This window comes from Dromaius novaehollandiae, chromosome Z, assembly GCF_036370855.1.
Source record: "Dromaius novaehollandiae isolate bDroNov1 chromosome Z, bDroNov1.hap1, whole genome shotgun sequence".
NCBI lineage: Eukaryota > Metazoa > Chordata > Aves > Casuariiformes > Dromaiidae > Dromaius > Dromaius novaehollandiae.
In genome coordinates, this window is record NC_088132.1 from 74,820,940 (window position 1) to 74,838,203 (window position 17,264).

Here is a 17,264-nt window from a genome sequence, read left to right on the forward strand (position 1 = left end):
ACACCCCAACCCTGCATCTGAGTAGAGATTTGTACTTAATCAGTCTGGATGCTGCATATGGGCTTGCATAAAAACACTAGCCTATGTTTACAGTTCAGGATGGATGTAGCCGAAAAACTTCTTAAGACGCTTGCTAATAGTCTGAGATTGCTCTGGCTAATTCTTTAAGTACTCCAGGCTATTTTTAAGCAGGTCATGCTGATCAGCATACACCTGTCTCATCTAAATACTCTTTAACATGCTCTTTCCCTATTCTGGCCTTTCCTCTCATCCCCTTGTTGCATTAATCATATTAAGCAGCCAGTCTCAGATGTTTATTGTAAGATTAAACAATGTGGCATCAAATATTTTATCCATTTCATACCACTCAGTATTAACTGAAAGCTTGCTTTAGTTATGGGCCTATACTTGTCATTCCTTTAACTTCTATTGTACTTCCCAAATATTTCCTCTTCCCTTTTACGACCCATGATAATCATAGCTCATTTTGCATCTTCATCTCTTCTAGTTTTGTTCCTATGTCTTCACACTTTTCTCTAATACTCAGCTTTAAACATGTGTCTTTGTTTCCACGCTTCAGAGTTCCTTTGTAATTCACTGAAAAGCTCTAGATACAGCTGCACCGGGCTCTCTCTGCACTTCCTGCCTTTCCTTTGCTCTCGGATAGCTTGCCATTCTGCCTAGCACGACAGTTCAGGGTGTTCACCCATCTGGCTTCAAATCTGAATTGCGTCACAGTCTCACACAGGAGCCCATCTGTGAATCATGGGAACGCAAGTGCTTCCCAGCCCCTCCAGAGAGCCAGGCAATGTTTTGCAGCAAGAATCCTAGTTACCCAACCATACCGTGGGAGCACATGAGACACATAGGGAGATTCAGACACTTCTCTGTTACACTCACAGTGGCCAAAGACTTCTACCCAAGACCTAAATCAAGGCCACCCACTAGCAAACATCTGCTTCTTGAGCAGGCACCCAAACACAGCAAGTGAATCACCCCTCAGCTGTCTCTGGCTGTACTTGCCCTAGCAGCAAAGCACAGATATAAACCCACTCTCAAGTCCACACCTCCACATGCTCTGTACGCACACAAGCTTGGGCCAAAGTGAAGTGCCAGCAGAGCTCTGGGGCTCTCTCAAGGCAGGAGAGCTGAACATGCTCTGTGATTTAGTGAGGGTGCAAGCTCTCACGCATGCAGTTCAGCTGCATCAGTCACATGATGGCCCAGAGCACCAGCTGACAGATGAACACAGTGTGGATGCTCAGAGACCAAACTCTATCCAGCAGTACCCATCCTTCTTAAAGCAGAAACACTAAACCTCGGCATGCTATTTGAACACTGGTCACCTTTTGTCTGTGTAAAGACACAAGGATACTTTTTCCATTTTGCTGATATCCTGTTTTTATACATCTGCAGATGTGATAGGCTGCCTCAGTATCACGCTGAGGGCTCGTGCTGAAGTGGTGATCCACGATAATTTGCTTTATAAGTCACTTCTTTTGGAGCCAGGCCGTCCCCTCCTGTGTTCCTGGAGTGAATGTTCTCCTGAACTCCCCTACTGCCATCTTCGATTTGAGCTAAGAAATAGTTCTCATTTCTTCCCTCTATCACCTCCAAATGTGTTTCTTGTTCGTTCCTGCCAGCTATTCTCAGTTAAACAGCATCTGGAAGCATCAAGTCATTACCAGTAGAGAAGAAATCTTTCACATTCTTCTCCTTCTGTCAATGACAAAGTGTGAGCTTTTTGTTTATTCCCTTGCCCTTATCACTCGCCTCTGCTGTTTGCCCAAGGGATCCACAGTGGTGAAAGTCCCCTAGGACAGTCAGCTGATCCTGAGTCTGCTGACTTTCTGCTTTGCTGGAGCAAGTAGCTTGTCCCTCCTTGCTGCTGAGACAAAGTAGTGCCTATATAACAAAGTCCCCAAATGCCCTGCATCCAGCATGCTGCCAGCTCTTCTTTGCTCCTTATCAGGCTCATCAGCCTGGCCCCATAAGTGGGCCCTGCTGCCTCACTGAGGATCATCAGCCAGCTATCAAAAGTGATGCCAAGGCCTTCACCTGGGGGAGAACACACAAAGAGCAAGGCTGCTCTCCTGAAATCAGTCACAAGAGACCCTAAAACACCAACTCACTCAGTCATCTAGAAAGCACAGGCTACTTCATTCACATGCAAAGTAACACCACTGTCAGTGGTTATACATCCCAAGTGACAGGCAGAGCAAGTTTTAGGGGTGAGGAGCAAGGCAGTGTGTGGGGTTCCCCATGCTAACTTAGCAGTACAAGTTGTCCTATGTGTAGGTTGGAAGGAGAAAGACAGAACACCTCACTTCTCACCATGGTTAGTTGGGATGAAGACAAGACTGAGCTAAATCCAGATGACTCACCTTGACTTGAGGCAAGAATGAAGATCTTACGGTGCTATGACAATTGGGGGCAGAATGCTTGCTCCAAGTTTTAGGTCAGAGCAGCCCTGCCAACCTCTTTGGCTGAGTCTATACTTTGGGGCAAGGGAGCTCCTGGGCCCTGAGTGCAGCTTGGCCGTCCGACAGGCCATAAGTCAGAAGAAGATTTGGCTGTGCCCTGGCTACCTGTTGGTCTGAGCTTACTGCCAAATGTAAATCTGGGAAGCAGAAAGGAAGGAGCCATGGTGAGCTCCAGTAGGTCCCCTAATGAGGAGGACCAGAACTATGGGGCAGCCAGCATGCCCATCTTGGAGCCTGCACGGTGTGATACAGCATACAGGACTCCTGCCGTGTGGTGCATGCTCATCAAAAGAGGTTGCTGGCTTGTATCAGGGCTTGTTATCATTCCTGATCATTACATTGGGAAGCAGACATCATTTGTGCTGTGGTACATGTGGTAAGAATGAAAAATCTCAGACAAAGTAACAGCTTCAGCCAACATTGCCATAGAAAGCACAAGCCATGAAAGCACACATGACTTTTTTTCTCAGGAGTACAGCAATGAATGCCTTGTCCCTGTCTCTGTCCACATTCTTGAGCTCTAGACAAGGTGATGGTAAAAACATACAGGATAGAAGAATGCAGCCATAACTAAAGAGGAGCAGCTGCCCCCAAAAGGAAGAATCAGGTCTGCCATATGGGGAGAACTGGGCTGCCTGGCCCACTGTCAGCCTCAAGAGTCATTGCATGTCTTGAAACTTGGCCACTGCCTAAGATGCATGTGGGGGGGAGAAATTGGAGACTAGGGCCAGGACACGGGTGCCCGCATGGAGCCAAAATCAGATGTCCCAGAAAGGGTCATCTGATCCTCTGATTGCTAGACCCCGTTCATCCTTTACATAGAGGGAAGTAGGTCCCACTGTGAACCACATGTAAGGCAGAAGTATTCAAGGCCTTCTTTGTTTCAGTCCTGTATAAAAAGATAAACTGTGACTAGACATTTAATAAAATTAACTTTAAGGCCAGAATGCTGAAATAAGACAGATAGACATATTCAGCTTAGCAAGGCCTGATGAAATTCATCCTAGGGTGCTTAAGGCAGCAGCTGAAGCAATCTCTGAATCATTTGCAATTATCTATGAGAAACAGAAGACCGGAGAGGTCCTAAAGGACTGGAAAAGAGCAAATAACTCCCCCAGGAAACCCAAAACAAAACCCGTCTTGAAAAATAGGTTACAGGACTGTAGACCAGTCAGCCTAACCCTGAATCTGAGAACTGGAACAAACTATTAAGTCATCAATACGTAAGTATTTACAGGATAAGAAGATAAGAAACAGTGAATACGGCTTGTCAAGGAAAGATCTTGTCAAACAAAATTGATTTCCTTCCTTTACAGGGTAATGGGTCTAAAGAATTAGAGGGAAGCAGCAGATGTGATTTACCTTTAATTTAGTAAGGCTTTAGACATACTCCCTGTGATGTTTTCTGAAGCAAGCTAAGAAAATAAGGTCTAGATGTAATTATTATGAAGTGGATGAGTAATTGAAAAATGAATCTTCAGGAGTAATAATCAGCAATTTCCTGGCCACCTGGGAAAACATCTGTAGATGGGTCCCAAAAGGGACTGTCCTGGGTCCAGCTCCATTCAGTCTTTTAATTAGTAACTTGCAAAATGGATTGCAAAATGTACGGGATATTTGCAGATGACGCTAGTTTAGAGGGAGAGGATTTTGTCAGAATCAGAACTCAAACTTATCCTGACAAACTGGAGACAGTCTGAAAACAACAAGGTGAAATTCAATAAAGACAAGTGCAAAGTGCCACAGACAGGAAGAAGAAAGCGTATAAACAAGTACAAATTTGGGAATTTCTGGTTAAGTGGCAGTAGTACAGAAAAAGATCAGAGGCTGGTGAGGGAATCAGCAAAGTGATGCTGCTGGGGAAAAAATACAGAAATCCTTTTCACATGCATTAAGAGGTGTGTACCATGTAAGATGTATTAGGTAATGACTTCAGTCTATTCAGTACTGGTGAAGACAGCTAGATTATTCAGTCTCATTTTCAAGAGAGCACTTCAGGAATGATATCGCAAGACCTGTGATGCCCTGGCTGGGAGGAAGGGGACTCTCCTCTCACAGCCTCTGCCAGTTCTAATTTCTGTGATTCAGGAACAGTTCTCCAGTTCCAGAAATGAAGATTCAGTCTGATTTGAAATTCAGTCTCACATCTCATGAGTTTACTGCATGTCAAGTTCAACCAGACCTTGACTGCATCATTCACTGCAATAGATGAGATTCCTTTGTGTAACAGACAAGTCTTATGAGAGTGAGTAAAAGCTGATGGAGAGATATAAATAAAAATTACTTTGATTTACATATATATAAAAAACACTTAAAAATAAATCCACTGAAAAATGTTCCTAACCTGAAAATCTGGATTTTCTTTTAAATGTAAATGTTTCAGCTATGACAGCAATCTACAGATAAGAGAAAAGCTAAGCAGAGAAGAGTTCTCAGTGGTATTCTGTCCTTTGTAGAAAAATATGTTGATGGTTTACTTCTTTAAAATCATGCAACATGACACAATGGATCAGCTCAACGTGCTTAGGGAGTAACTTGCCCCCATGATAGAAACCATTAAAGAGATAAGGTCCATAATGAGCACATCTTCCTAAAGGTGACCCAGTAATATTTAAATGCTTGGCTGTACTGTTTGCATTAGAGAGGAGATGGTTTAGATGGCTGACGAATGTCAAACTGTTCAAAGATCCCAATGGCTTCCAATTTAGTTTGTGCTTCCTTTATTGCTCTTTCATCTTTAATGAACAACTCTAGCCCAAAGTGATCCCTGCCATCCTATCTGAAGCAGAATTATGGATTTACCCTGATGTCTCCTGACTTTATCTACTGCCTTTTTGCATACACAGCTTTCTTGATAATAAACATGCTAGATAGGAGAGTCAGGGTGGCTCACAGATTTGGTTACAGTTGATAGGTACTGAAATGAAGACAGACTCTCCATCTACAAAGATGTTAGGTAGCATCCAAGGCAGCCAGCTTGGCAAGACAATAACTCACCAAGCAAATATCCAGGAGGCAGAACTCTTCAGCATACTGCTATGACAACCCAAACCATCTCAAAGCACCCTGGAAGGGAAAACACAGCAAAAGGGCTGATAAGGAGGTCAGGTCCCCGAGAGCCTGGATGCTCCTGGAGCAGCACTCTTCTGCAGGCCATCGGTTATCTGCTCATGGGCAGGAAGCTGGCTGATGGCTTTATTCATGGGTATAAGGAAACACCAGGATCATCTGGTCTGAGATGGTTGCTCCTGCTCCAGGCAATAGTACGAACATCCTGCATAATAATTTACAAATGCTTCCTCTCATTCTAGTAGCATATGGCAACTCGCAAGCCTTACTACAGGTCTTCCTCATGTTTGCTCCTCCTCAAAAGTTTCCTCTGCCAAACAGGAGAGGCAGTGGAGTAGCCAGCATGGCCACCACCAAGGGAAGCTTTCAGTAGATGTGCTCACCATCACTGAGGATTTCACGTAAAATAAACTCCCATGTCATATTTAGCTTCATAAACACTCCTCTTCTGAAAATCACCTCTCTTCCACAGGTACCACCTTGAAAGCTTCCTCTTGGGGCTCACAGTCCCAAGCACCATCTCTTGGACACCAATGAACTCAAGAGTGCAGGATCAGCGGACAGGAGAGAAGAATCAGGCCCACTGCACCACCGCATTCACATACCACACGCCTGCTTTGAGAGGCAAAAAGAGGGTAGCAAAACATCTCCTACCAAAAAACATGTTCAGTGATGTTGGGAGTGACTCCAGCACTGAGCTGAGCAGAGAATATGGCCATGAGAGTGACATTCATGCAGGGCAAAGACCCAGCCTGAGGCCTGTGCATCATTCATGCTTCAGAGGCTCAGATTTATGTGAGGAAGCACAGCTCAGTTATAAATAGAATTGGATAAGGCTGGCCCTACTTTCAGTTTGTTTTCTTCCTGCTGGGATTTGGATGCTCTGCTTGGTACAGTGTTTCACCAGGAATCTGCTTGCTTATTCACCTCACAGCGCTTCCTGCTGTATTTATTAGGCTGGTATGTTAACAGCTGAGGAGCAAGGAACCAAACATTAGACTCTTCCTGTTTGTCCTGTCAGTGGTCATGTTCCTGTGTCAGACACAACATGCAACTGAATGACGGGTGCCAGAGGCCAGCAAAGCTCTGGGGTATTCAACCTATTGCAGTTCACGGCTCCTGGTTTCAATTCTGACTGTGCTCATCGAGCAAGATTTCCAATTTACAGACAAAATGTGAAGTTCCTTGCTCCATGTGTAGGGAAAGCAGACACACACGGCAGGCAGGCTCACATCCAAATCCCCAAGCTGTCTGATGCTGCTAAGTCAGAGACAGCATCTGCAATGTGCCTGACAGAAGGTTCCCGTCATCGCAGAATCGAGCAGACTTGCAGCAGGGAAGGGGAGAGCCAGGTGCCACGCGTCTCCCAGACCACAGCTCACCCCGGCCTTGTGGGGTGGCAAGAGGCTGCAGAAGGTCCCAATGCATCAGCTGTGGCGAGCCCCTGCTTCCCGCACCTTGCTATGAATCACTATGGCTTCACTTACAAAGTCCCTGCCCAGCTTGCATATAGCTCTGCCCTTATCTCTCTCTTATCTTTATTTCCTCTTCTTCAGCGAAGCACTCCGTCTTTCACAGGCTGGGTCCGTGCTATTAAGACCCATCTAGTCTGTGTGCTTCCTCCATCTATTTTCAGTACCTAGCAATCAGCATTTTAGACCAGGGCAGTCACATTTTACAGACCAGCATAGAAATACTTTTTTCCACCAACACAACTTCCTGATTCCTGTTAAATATTTTGTTAACTTTTGCAATTGCTATAAAGTAATAGAATAGGATTCAAAGATCCAAGCAGCCAAACAACTGCATTATAACTTCTCTGCCATTTGAAACTTCAGACTAACATTTTCCAACATCTCAAGGCCTTTAGGGACTCTTAAATTTTAAGAGTGAAGTTTTCTCCATGAACTAGCACAACTACAACTAACAAGCAAAAAATTATACATACTTTGCTTGCAGGCATCAGAAAAGAAATAAACGGCCTGAAAACTGACAATAAGATGGTTCAGATCTTAAGTAAAAGGATAAGGAGGGAAAAGAAAAACACAGTGCTAGAGAAAAATCTACTTAGCAAGCAGCAGTGACAGCAGAAGGCAGAAAGTTCAGCATCTGTATGAAGTACAGAGGGAAAAGTAGCATCAAAGGGAAAGAGCTCCCTTTCAGACAAACCTTACATGATCTGCAAGAGAGGGTTTCAATGCTTTGCAAGAGAATTTCTAACCTGCAAGAATCCAGACTCAGGGTGCAGTTTAAAAATCACCAGCTAGAGAAGCTGAATCTCCAGAAGGTATACTCTGACATTATCTCAAAAAAATACAACATTGTTGTTACAAGATCAGTGATTTTGTCCATTAATGTCAAAGATACTTAGGAAGAAGCATTTGGGCACTTACCTTGTCTAACCTTAAAGTGGCTCCAAGAAGTGGCCCATAAAGTTCTGAACAAACATGCTGCCAAAGATTTTATCAAGCAGTTCTGCCACAGCACTGTGTCCTGCCTCAACCACCTCCAGCTGACTACAGGAGTCCTCTCCATCTCAGAACTGCTATGGCAGTTCATACCTCCTTCCTCTTTTGGCTGGTCTACAACAGTGCAAATCACTTGAACATGAAGCTGGCAGCACTTGGGAAACTGCGGTTTCCACTGGTTCACAGCACGTCACATCTCTCCGCTCATTCTCTGCATGTGGTTCTCATACACCCAAGTTCAAGTTCTCCAGTCTTCCCCCAAGAGGCGAAAGTGAGCCTACGGCTTCAGGATGGACTTCTCCGGCTGAACAGAGCTTTCCCTAGTAATGGTGAAACCTGACTGTGTGGGAGACAGGATTTCCTCCAGCACGGCTGTGACTCTGCAGTGAACTCTCCCAGCTACTAAGGACAACTGCAAAGCTGTGGTTCTTTATCCTGCTTTCTACAGCAAGCATACGACAACCCTTCCCAAACACAGCCCTTCCTGCCTACATTTCCCTCCAGGAGAGGACAAGGGAGCAAACATATGACAGATGGTTGTCAGCCACCAAATGCCTCCTGGTGCTGCAGCGATGAGTGCAGTGCAAGGCCCCGGACAGTCTGGGGCAGCTGATGCTGCAACATCCTGTTACTGGATGCAGAGTTCACTGCAGGGAGCAGGACTGCAGTTAATGACTGCTGCAGCAAGGCAGCCTCCACCAGATCAAGGTCTCTGGGCCCCAAACCCATGCTGGCCGGCATGTGTAAGCTCTTCCCACACCTCAGCACTTCTGTGCATGTGCTGAATGACTGACATGAAGCTGTAACTCTCTGGTGAGAATGCAGTGGCTTCCCTTATTTCTGGGATATAAAGAGTTAACCAAGCTTTTTGCCTGGCTTGCACTGGGCCAGGTATGCAAGGCAGGGCTGGTAGAAAGAGAAAAGTAGGAGAAAGGTACTGGAGGGCTGGAGAGAAAGGTATGCTGTGCAGACATTGCACTGACCCAGAGTGAGAGATGCAGTTTGCTTGTGTCATCCTAGGTGCTTTCTGCTAAATGAACCCTGCTGTCTGGTTTCTGTTCTGTTATCCCTTCAGTTTACGTTCTCCCACTTGCCAGCTCTCAAGGCAAGCCATCCTGACTGCCTTCATCCCTATCTGCTGTCCAGCCTTCCTGGTTTCAAGTCTCCCTTGCTCTCTTTTCTTCTCCAAATTTCTGTTTCTCCTTTGGATTTCTTCCATAACAGTAACCTCATAAAGTTGAATGAGGTTTTACCACTGAACTACCCCCATAAAATACTCATTTTGTGCTCCTTAGCAGTGAAGGCAACAGGATGGGAGTTGAGCCTGTTCTGAGATAGCTGATTTTTATTCTGACCTTGATAGCAACCTTCTGTCTCTCCTTTTTATTTTCTTTGAGTCAAACCCTTTGTTCGCCTGAAGCCAAAGAAACACAATATTATGTGAGGCAGTAACATCTCAGAAGCAGAGTATGCTGCAGAAGCTGTTTGTCTGACTGTGGATGACAGATTTACGAAACTGACAGTCATCAACAAGGAAACAATGTGCTGGTGTGACAGTAGATTACAAAAAAATGGTTTTTCTTCTCTTAAGTGCAGGGAATACAGTCAAGTCCCTGGAAAGGCCTTCTTTGTGAAGTTGTGCCCACTAGTATGGAGTGGGGCAGAGAACAGCAGGTTACGCTGACTGTAAAGGTATTCTGTAACTGAACTCATTTACTTCCATCAGCAAAATAAGATCTCGCTAGGTGAGTCCGAGGTGACGTCATGCATTGTGAGACTCACTGAAGAGTTATTCAAGGACTTAGATACAAACAGAGAGAGCAGAGATGCAGAACAGATCACACAGTTCTGGGAAAAATTCCAGTGAGAGAGTCTCAGGTGTGTTTTATTTCATTTACACCTGAGATGGGACTTCCACAAATTCTACTGGGAAGCTCTTATGCAAGCTGATACTTTCTCTAGTTTCCTTTGGCAGACTGCAGACTATCAGAGTGCTGCTGTGTCCTTTTCATGCTAACAGTGAGCATCCCATTTAACCTGAATGGCATTTGGCAAGGAGTTAGCAAGCAGTGTCCAGTCCTTTCTCCTCCCATGCACAAATATAAGGCAGAAAATAACTCTTCCAAGATGCCATCTGAAGCTCCATGTTGTCAGCTCCTCAGGCGGGCCAGATCAGATTTAGTAAATTAACAATGAACAAAGTTGTTTTTCTAACCAGTGATCTCTCTATAGAAATCCCAGGCCAAACTGCACTCATAGGTAAGCCTGCCACAGCTGAGATTTGCTCTAAGCGCAGCCGAAAGAAAGGTTCCCTTTGCAGATCTTAGGGTCAATACTCTGCAGTGGGAATTTAGCCAGTAATTCTGATAGTGAGCAAGTTAAAAAAAAAAATTCCAACCCTCTGCAGCAGTATTGGCTCTGTACTAATCCCAGCGACAAGCAGAAATAAAGTCCTTATTTTGATGTGCAACTATGAACTAGAAACACACAGTGGAAACAAACCTGTTGAATAAGATGTGTTTTAAGAGACAGCAGAACAACAGAAACAAACTTGGACACAGCAGATAGTTTCACTTATCAATCCCTGTTTCTGAAATGCTCAAGCTTCCAAACTCTTCAAACTTTCTCAGATGAAAAAGTCTATCTATCTGGATTATTTTAGACTTGCATATAATATTAGGTGTATCTCAGTGACAGAAGGTAAGAAAAAGAGCACTCTCCCCAGCTGTAAATAAACCTAATCATCATCTTAAAAAAAAAAAAAAAAAAAAAAAAAAAAAGAGGGAGAAAGTAAAAACAAAGCTTGAAGCTGAGAGTGCCTTCCCAGCAGGGTGACAATTCTCCCCAGAGGAGACTGCTCTGGTGGGCTCTGCCAAGGTGTGTGGCAGAGTCTAAGTTGTACCACTTTGGCCACCCTGATTTACATCCAGAGCCAAACTGTGAGATTTAGCCACTGGCATGAACAGATGCCCTGTCCAGGGACTTGCTTTCTAGGAGTACTCAGGGCTGGAGATGATGGAGGGCTGAGGCTTTCGCTGACTGTTTGGATCATTATTTTGATTGAGGTGGGCTATAGTCTGGGTTTTGCCCAGCAGAATGCCACAGGTTTGGTGCAGTTTCCCAGGAGCTCACTCCTTTTAAGCTGGCATTCGATCAGTTTATATCATGCAGTCAAAGGCAGAGGCCTGAACTCACTGACCTGGGAGATCATTTCCAGTTTTATTTTCCTTTAAGACTGCAGGTTTCAGTAACTATAGTAGCCACATTGAACTGCATATATATGCATTCATGTGTCTATGTATGTGTTTATGTCTACATATGTGTTTGTTCCTTTCTGGTTTTGGAATTTAATCAATTGGAGGTAAGGAATTAGAAGTATATAATTTAAAACAAGCCAAAATTTTCTATTACTTACACTGCAGTAGGACTTAATATATAGAAGACTCTCACCACATCTACAAGAAGCCATTGCTATGCGCTTTATGAAATGGGGGCCAGTATCAGGCAGACAACCTCGTTCTTAGGTAACAGAATTAGAAAATTTGTACTATATTATTTTGATGTTAATAAAGGCTATGTTACATTGCCTTTGTTTTATGCAAAGTTATCAAGATATTACTAAGTCATTGAAGATGAAATGGCAAAAGAAAAGAACTGTCAGGCTGCTTTACTCGCTTCCCATTTTGCTTCTATTGTGAAAGGGACTGTATTGTTTCAAAAAGAACGAACCAAGCAGTCCAGAGAACAAGACTCTTAATTTTTTGGGACACCTTTGTTACTTTTCTAATTGGTCTTCAAAGTCATGGACTTGCAGTTGCTACAAAAGTGAGAAGTGCACAAGTTGGTCTAGACAAAGAAGAGGCATTCAGACTAGCTGGGATATTTGTGTGGGGAGAAACAGAGCATCTTTGAACTAAATCTGAGAAGCCATCACCTTCCGGAACCTTGTAGTGCAGAATGAGGAATAACAATCCAGTGTTTCAGTCAAACAAACCACCCTTCATGCCTGTTTTTCTCCCATCAAATGAAATTCAAAAACCCTTTCTAACCTTTCTGGCTGATGTTGACAAATGCCTACAGTTCATATCTTTCCAACAGAGGTACAAGTTCTTCTGATTGGTGTACAATCACCTTATTACTATGGCAATGGGAGAAGCTTGCAATTCTTTGCCCTCTGTAATGTGAATGCATGAGTGTGTGTGTGCATGTGTGTATGTGACATATTGTACAATAACAACCATGGCTGGGGATCCCAAGTAAACCCGAAAGTAGAGCTAAATATGTTTCCTATAAGAAAAGCTTTGGCCAAATAAGGAGCAATTATAAAATTCAAGCCTTCTCGGAAATGTTGCATTTGCCCATAACCTCCATGTTTACAGCAAGCACCAGTCCTGCTCTCGGCAAGTCCCACATTCATCTGCAGGTTCATCAAGATCCCTTCATTTCTTGGACTTTTATTGGAAGATGCAATAAAAAGGGCCATGATGGGGGGACAACCTACGCATAGCATGTGCTAAAGTACAAGGAACACTGACAGTGTGCCTGGAGGCACGACTACGTTAGGCAGGAAAGCCTAACATGGGTGACAGCAATAGTTTTGGTGGCAACATCTGTAGCCCCGGCCAGCAAACCAAAAACACACCCCTGGACCTCAGCAGGCTCATAGAGGTCATGTTGAAATCTGTGCTAGCACACGTGTACTGCTATGAAAGAGATCAGAAGCACGTACTCTTTCCAGTGCTCCAGTTCAAACTCAGGTTACAGTGTAGACATAGCTATAAAGCCAGTCAGATGTAACAATACATTCACCCTAGTACTTTACAATACCATCTGTCTGGAGACTCTCTGTAACAGATGCCAGGGAGGCATTTTAAGAGGCATTAGTTTAAGAGCATCACCTGCATGTCACAATCCTTAATTCACTAAAAATCTTCAAGGTCAATGACAGAGTAGTGCATTTTGAATCCCAATAGCAGCCATTTTCACAAGGAGCTGTCTCTAGGCTGGCTATGTCCCAACACAGGTCTCTTTTAGGGCCAGTTATGTGTTTTACACTCTGCTCATTAGTAGCTGTCCTTTGAGTTTGTATTTGGAAAACAAATAGCATTGAATGCTGGTATATACAGAAGAGACCAGTTCCTCCCCAAACAGAAGTCATTTATAATAATGAAAGCTAATGAGAAATAATTATTTAAAGCAGAGGTTTGCTCACATGTTTAGTTTCTGCTGAAGACTAAGGATTCATCCGATTTCTTTGCATTTCTGTATAGTTCCAAAGTAGTTTTAAATATCACATTTGAATCAATCACTAATGCACGTATTAAACCAACACATCTGCCCCTACAGCACTTTTCCCTGCTGTGCCCAAACTTAGAGCAATTAAAAGACAGGTTAGAGGAAAGGAAAAGCACGCTCACCTGCCACACTGGATCCATGTGCTTTCCCGACTTGGCACTACTCTTGTGGCTGGGCTGGGAGCTTGGCTTCTTCAGATTGTAGATGGCCACGTTGCCGTCATAAAAGCCCACTGCCACGAGGTGAGGGTGGTCATTGTGGATGTCCAGACACATGATGCCACTCTCACTGCTGAAGATGTACTCAGGGAAGGAGGGGTTCTTCATGGTGTACAGCAGGAGCATGCCCTGGCTCTGCTTCATGAAGTCATCTAAGCAAAGGGGAGTTTCACTGTCAAGTCAGTTTCCCAGATTTTCTACTATTGAGACATATGATCTGACAGCACTGACATGCCTAAAACCAATCTGAACACAAGGTCATGTGGGAAAGACTTCAATCACAGGACCGAACAGTCATGTTGGGATGCCTAGATCTGTACAGCTTTTCCTCCATTGATATGCCAGTCCCAGGACATAGGGACAATGTGCTTATGCAGAAAAACTACTATTTTAGCAGGTTGTTTCTATAAGGGAAAGTTGAGAGACCTTGGAGGACAAATGTATTTGAAACTCCTGGACACTTACTTCTTTGGGTTTGGATTTCATTAACATTGCACACACGCACACAGAACCAAGGATAGATGTATTTCAATTTCTATATTGGCAGTGTTTGATATTACGGCCTCTTCTGCTTCTTCAGAGGAAAACATGTCATTTAAGTACGTATACAGAATCACATCCACTGCCATTACACATAACTGTGCAATGCACAAGTCACTGCAGCTTTATTTTCAGTTTATATCCAACATCTCCTCCTTGTTTTGCATAAAAGTTCTCTTTTGCCGAAAATTTCCATTTTCTTTTCCACTTATTTTTACCTTTCCTTTCTGCAGTCTGCAATCAGCTCTCCCTATTCTCAACAGCACCATTTTTCTTTCATTTTTATCATGTTCGGACTGTCCTCTGCAGTTCTTAGGTTTTTTGCTTGTCTAAAAAAACAATTTCCAAATTCTTTTAAAAGGGCAGAAAAGCTGCTGATGCAGATAAGCTCCCCAGAAGTGAAGAAGGAGCTTTCCTAATCTATCAAAACAGTGCGCTCTCTGAGGGAATTCTAGCCCTAGCCATCCTTCCAAATGCTATTTTTTGCTTTGGCATGTAGTATATGGGAAACAAACTTACCACTTTTTTGTGCTTCAACTACCTACTATATGTCGTATTTCCAGAATAGTCACCTGCTTTTAAAAGTACTTCCTACTCTGCCTAACATTTTGACCGGCCTGCAGAATAAGAATTTGGTAGTGCATACCCAGAGAGAACATTAATTTCAGAGAATTCTCCTTGGCAGTGTGCTGTTCCCAAATCAGCCTGCAGGTACAGATGTTGCTTCCCTCAAACTTATTGGGGCCACATAAAGAACATTTGAAGAATTAGTAAAGCAACCCACACATCAACAAAACTATTAATGCTGCTCTTTATTTGGACCGCAGACATATTCTAACTTTAGAAGCATGCAGCACTCCTTTTTGTGGGACCCTCTGTAGATCAGGGCCAGGCAGGAGAAAGGGTTTCTTTACTTTGCAGAAGTGTGAGATACTGATACTAGCATCATTTTAGAAGTACCTGAACCCAAACAATATTTTTAAACATATTATTTGGAAAAGGGGGGCACTTATTCCTAGAATTCTAGCTGAAAAGAAAATAAACTTGCTTTCTCTGTCAGAGATCTGCACTGTCCTTCTCAGAAATCATAGCACTGCCCTTGCTCTTAGCCAACCAATGTCATCAAACTGTTGCTAAGTCTAGGTCCAGGTCCTAGGACATAGGTTCTGATAAAGAAGAAACCCTCCTCTCCTCAGCAGGGGAAACACTCAGCAAAGCTGTGCAGGCGACCTACCAGGAACGACTCACAGAAGAAGGAACTAGGAAGTCAAATCTGATAGCTGGCCTTTGAACTCCACTCATTTCTTGGTCTAATTTCTCCTGAGTGTGCTGAACAATGAGGCATATTTCCAAAAAGTCTACGGCGCACATTCATTCTCTGTCCGTAGGCACTGAGCTGAGGAGCCTAGGAATGCTGTCCCCCATGCTCTGCACAGGCAGCAGAGACATATCTCTGGAGTCGGCCCACCAAAGACCTGAACTGTTTTCTGGAGGTGCCTCTTTCTTTGCTCTCTGGCAGGATCATAGGGCAGCCCCCTTCCTCAGTTAGATGGGACAGAGCAGGGCCTTTATTGGGTAAAATAACTCAGCAGCATCAGCAAATCCACCTGGAGAACGCTATCCTCAAAGGGGAAAGCAAGGTCTTGGAAGAAGCTCTAACAGAGGCGAAACACAGGATTCAGTTTGCAGATTAAGACACCTAAATGCAGGTCTACTGGTGGCTGTCTGCCAGTTTGCTCAGAGCCTAAACTCCCACTGCGATCAGTAGAGATCAATCAATCCACTGCACTGAGTGTAGAAAATTCACCTTAAAGAAGATCCCTATATTTGGTCTGCCGACTTACTCTCCTGGCTCCACTGACTGTAATGGCAAAGACCTGACTCCCACCCATTCTCTCCTTTGTGTCATGAAATGCACTGGATATGGGTTAAATCATAGATATGTGAATACTTCAGATAAGCCTAGATAATATGTTTGCTAATGTAGAGCCTATTTCTGACAAAAGGCAAAGTGATGAGAATAATCCACAATTAACACTGAAGCATGGCATATAAATTCCAGTAAAACAATAAGCCCCAGAGAACGGGTATATAAATCCAGTTCACTGAAGGATGGATTCTCATCCAGAGTCCTAAGATGTGACATACCAACATCCTCTTTAATAAATGAAAAATATAAGCTGATTTCATTAGCAATATTCAATATTTCAAAAAGCACATAACCGAAGCAGCACATCCAGGTTACAGTTTTAATGCATGGGCTTTTCAAGAGGAAGGTTTGTGTGTTTCGGTAAAACCTAGAAGACCACTGCAGCATGCCCCAAATCTTGCGTAGTCAAGCTCTCAAGATGCAGGTTACTTACTGAAATAACGTTAAAAGAGTGTAGAGCATGCAGTGGAGCAAAGGGTGCAGACCCGAGAGCTAGCAGCTGCTGGAGACCTGAGACAGCTTCTCTACTCGGTGCTGCTCTGCCCTGTTACAGACGCAGCAGCATGAACTGAAAAAGCAGAGGGTATCTGCCCCATGCAGACCCTCCAAGTGCAAATTAAAATACGACTCTTTTTCCAAGATATAAGGCCTGGAAATAACTGAGATACTAGATGGTTATTCTGAAAAACATGCCAGCAGGAGTTGTTCTTCCACTTACAGGAAGACACAAGGCAGCACAGCAGTAAGAGGACAGCAAACAGACTCTTGTGATAATGAGGAAGAGCCGTATGTGATGAGGATCCTAAATGTCCATCTGAGTGGAGGTTAAATTTCAGATCCTGACACAGAACAAGGGTCTGTGCAAAGAAAAGTTTTGCTAATGAAAGCAGCAGACAGCATTAATACCAGGCTCAACCTGGAGAGCTGAGCCTGTAAGCATTGCATGCAATCAAAATGGCTTTCAAACCAACTGTTACTGCTGAATAAAATATTCATCTGCATTTGCATTCAGAGGTGGGCAGATTCAGCCCAAACCCTTCTTCAGAAAAATGCAGATTCAGTTAGAGCAATATGATTCAGGATACAATTGTGGCATCACCAATTAGTTCATGCAAAAAAAAAGTCTGAAAAAACATCTAAATGTTTCATTCTGACATATGCTAAATGTCCATTTTATCAGATTTTTCATTTATATTTTTCCTTCAGTTGAATTTAAAAGCATCAATAAATGCTGAACCTCATATCAAAATATTTTGTTTGT

At 43.6% G+C, this 17,264-nt stretch overlaps 1 protein-coding gene across 2 annotated transcripts in view; it reads right to left on the reverse strand.

Annotated features, from left to right (window-relative positions):
* LOC135323455 (dynein axonemal intermediate chain 1-like) overlaps positions 1–17,264 on the reverse strand; it is a 149,167-nt gene that overhangs the window by 68,462 nt on the left and 63,441 nt on the right. For both annotated transcript variants that reach the window (XM_064501893.1, XM_064501894.1), the window contains exon 13: positions 13,438–13,685. In XM_064501893.1, coding sequence (XP_064357963.1) covers positions 13,438–13,685 — 248 coding nt within the window. The remainder of the gene's footprint in view (positions 1–13,437; positions 13,686–17,264) is intronic.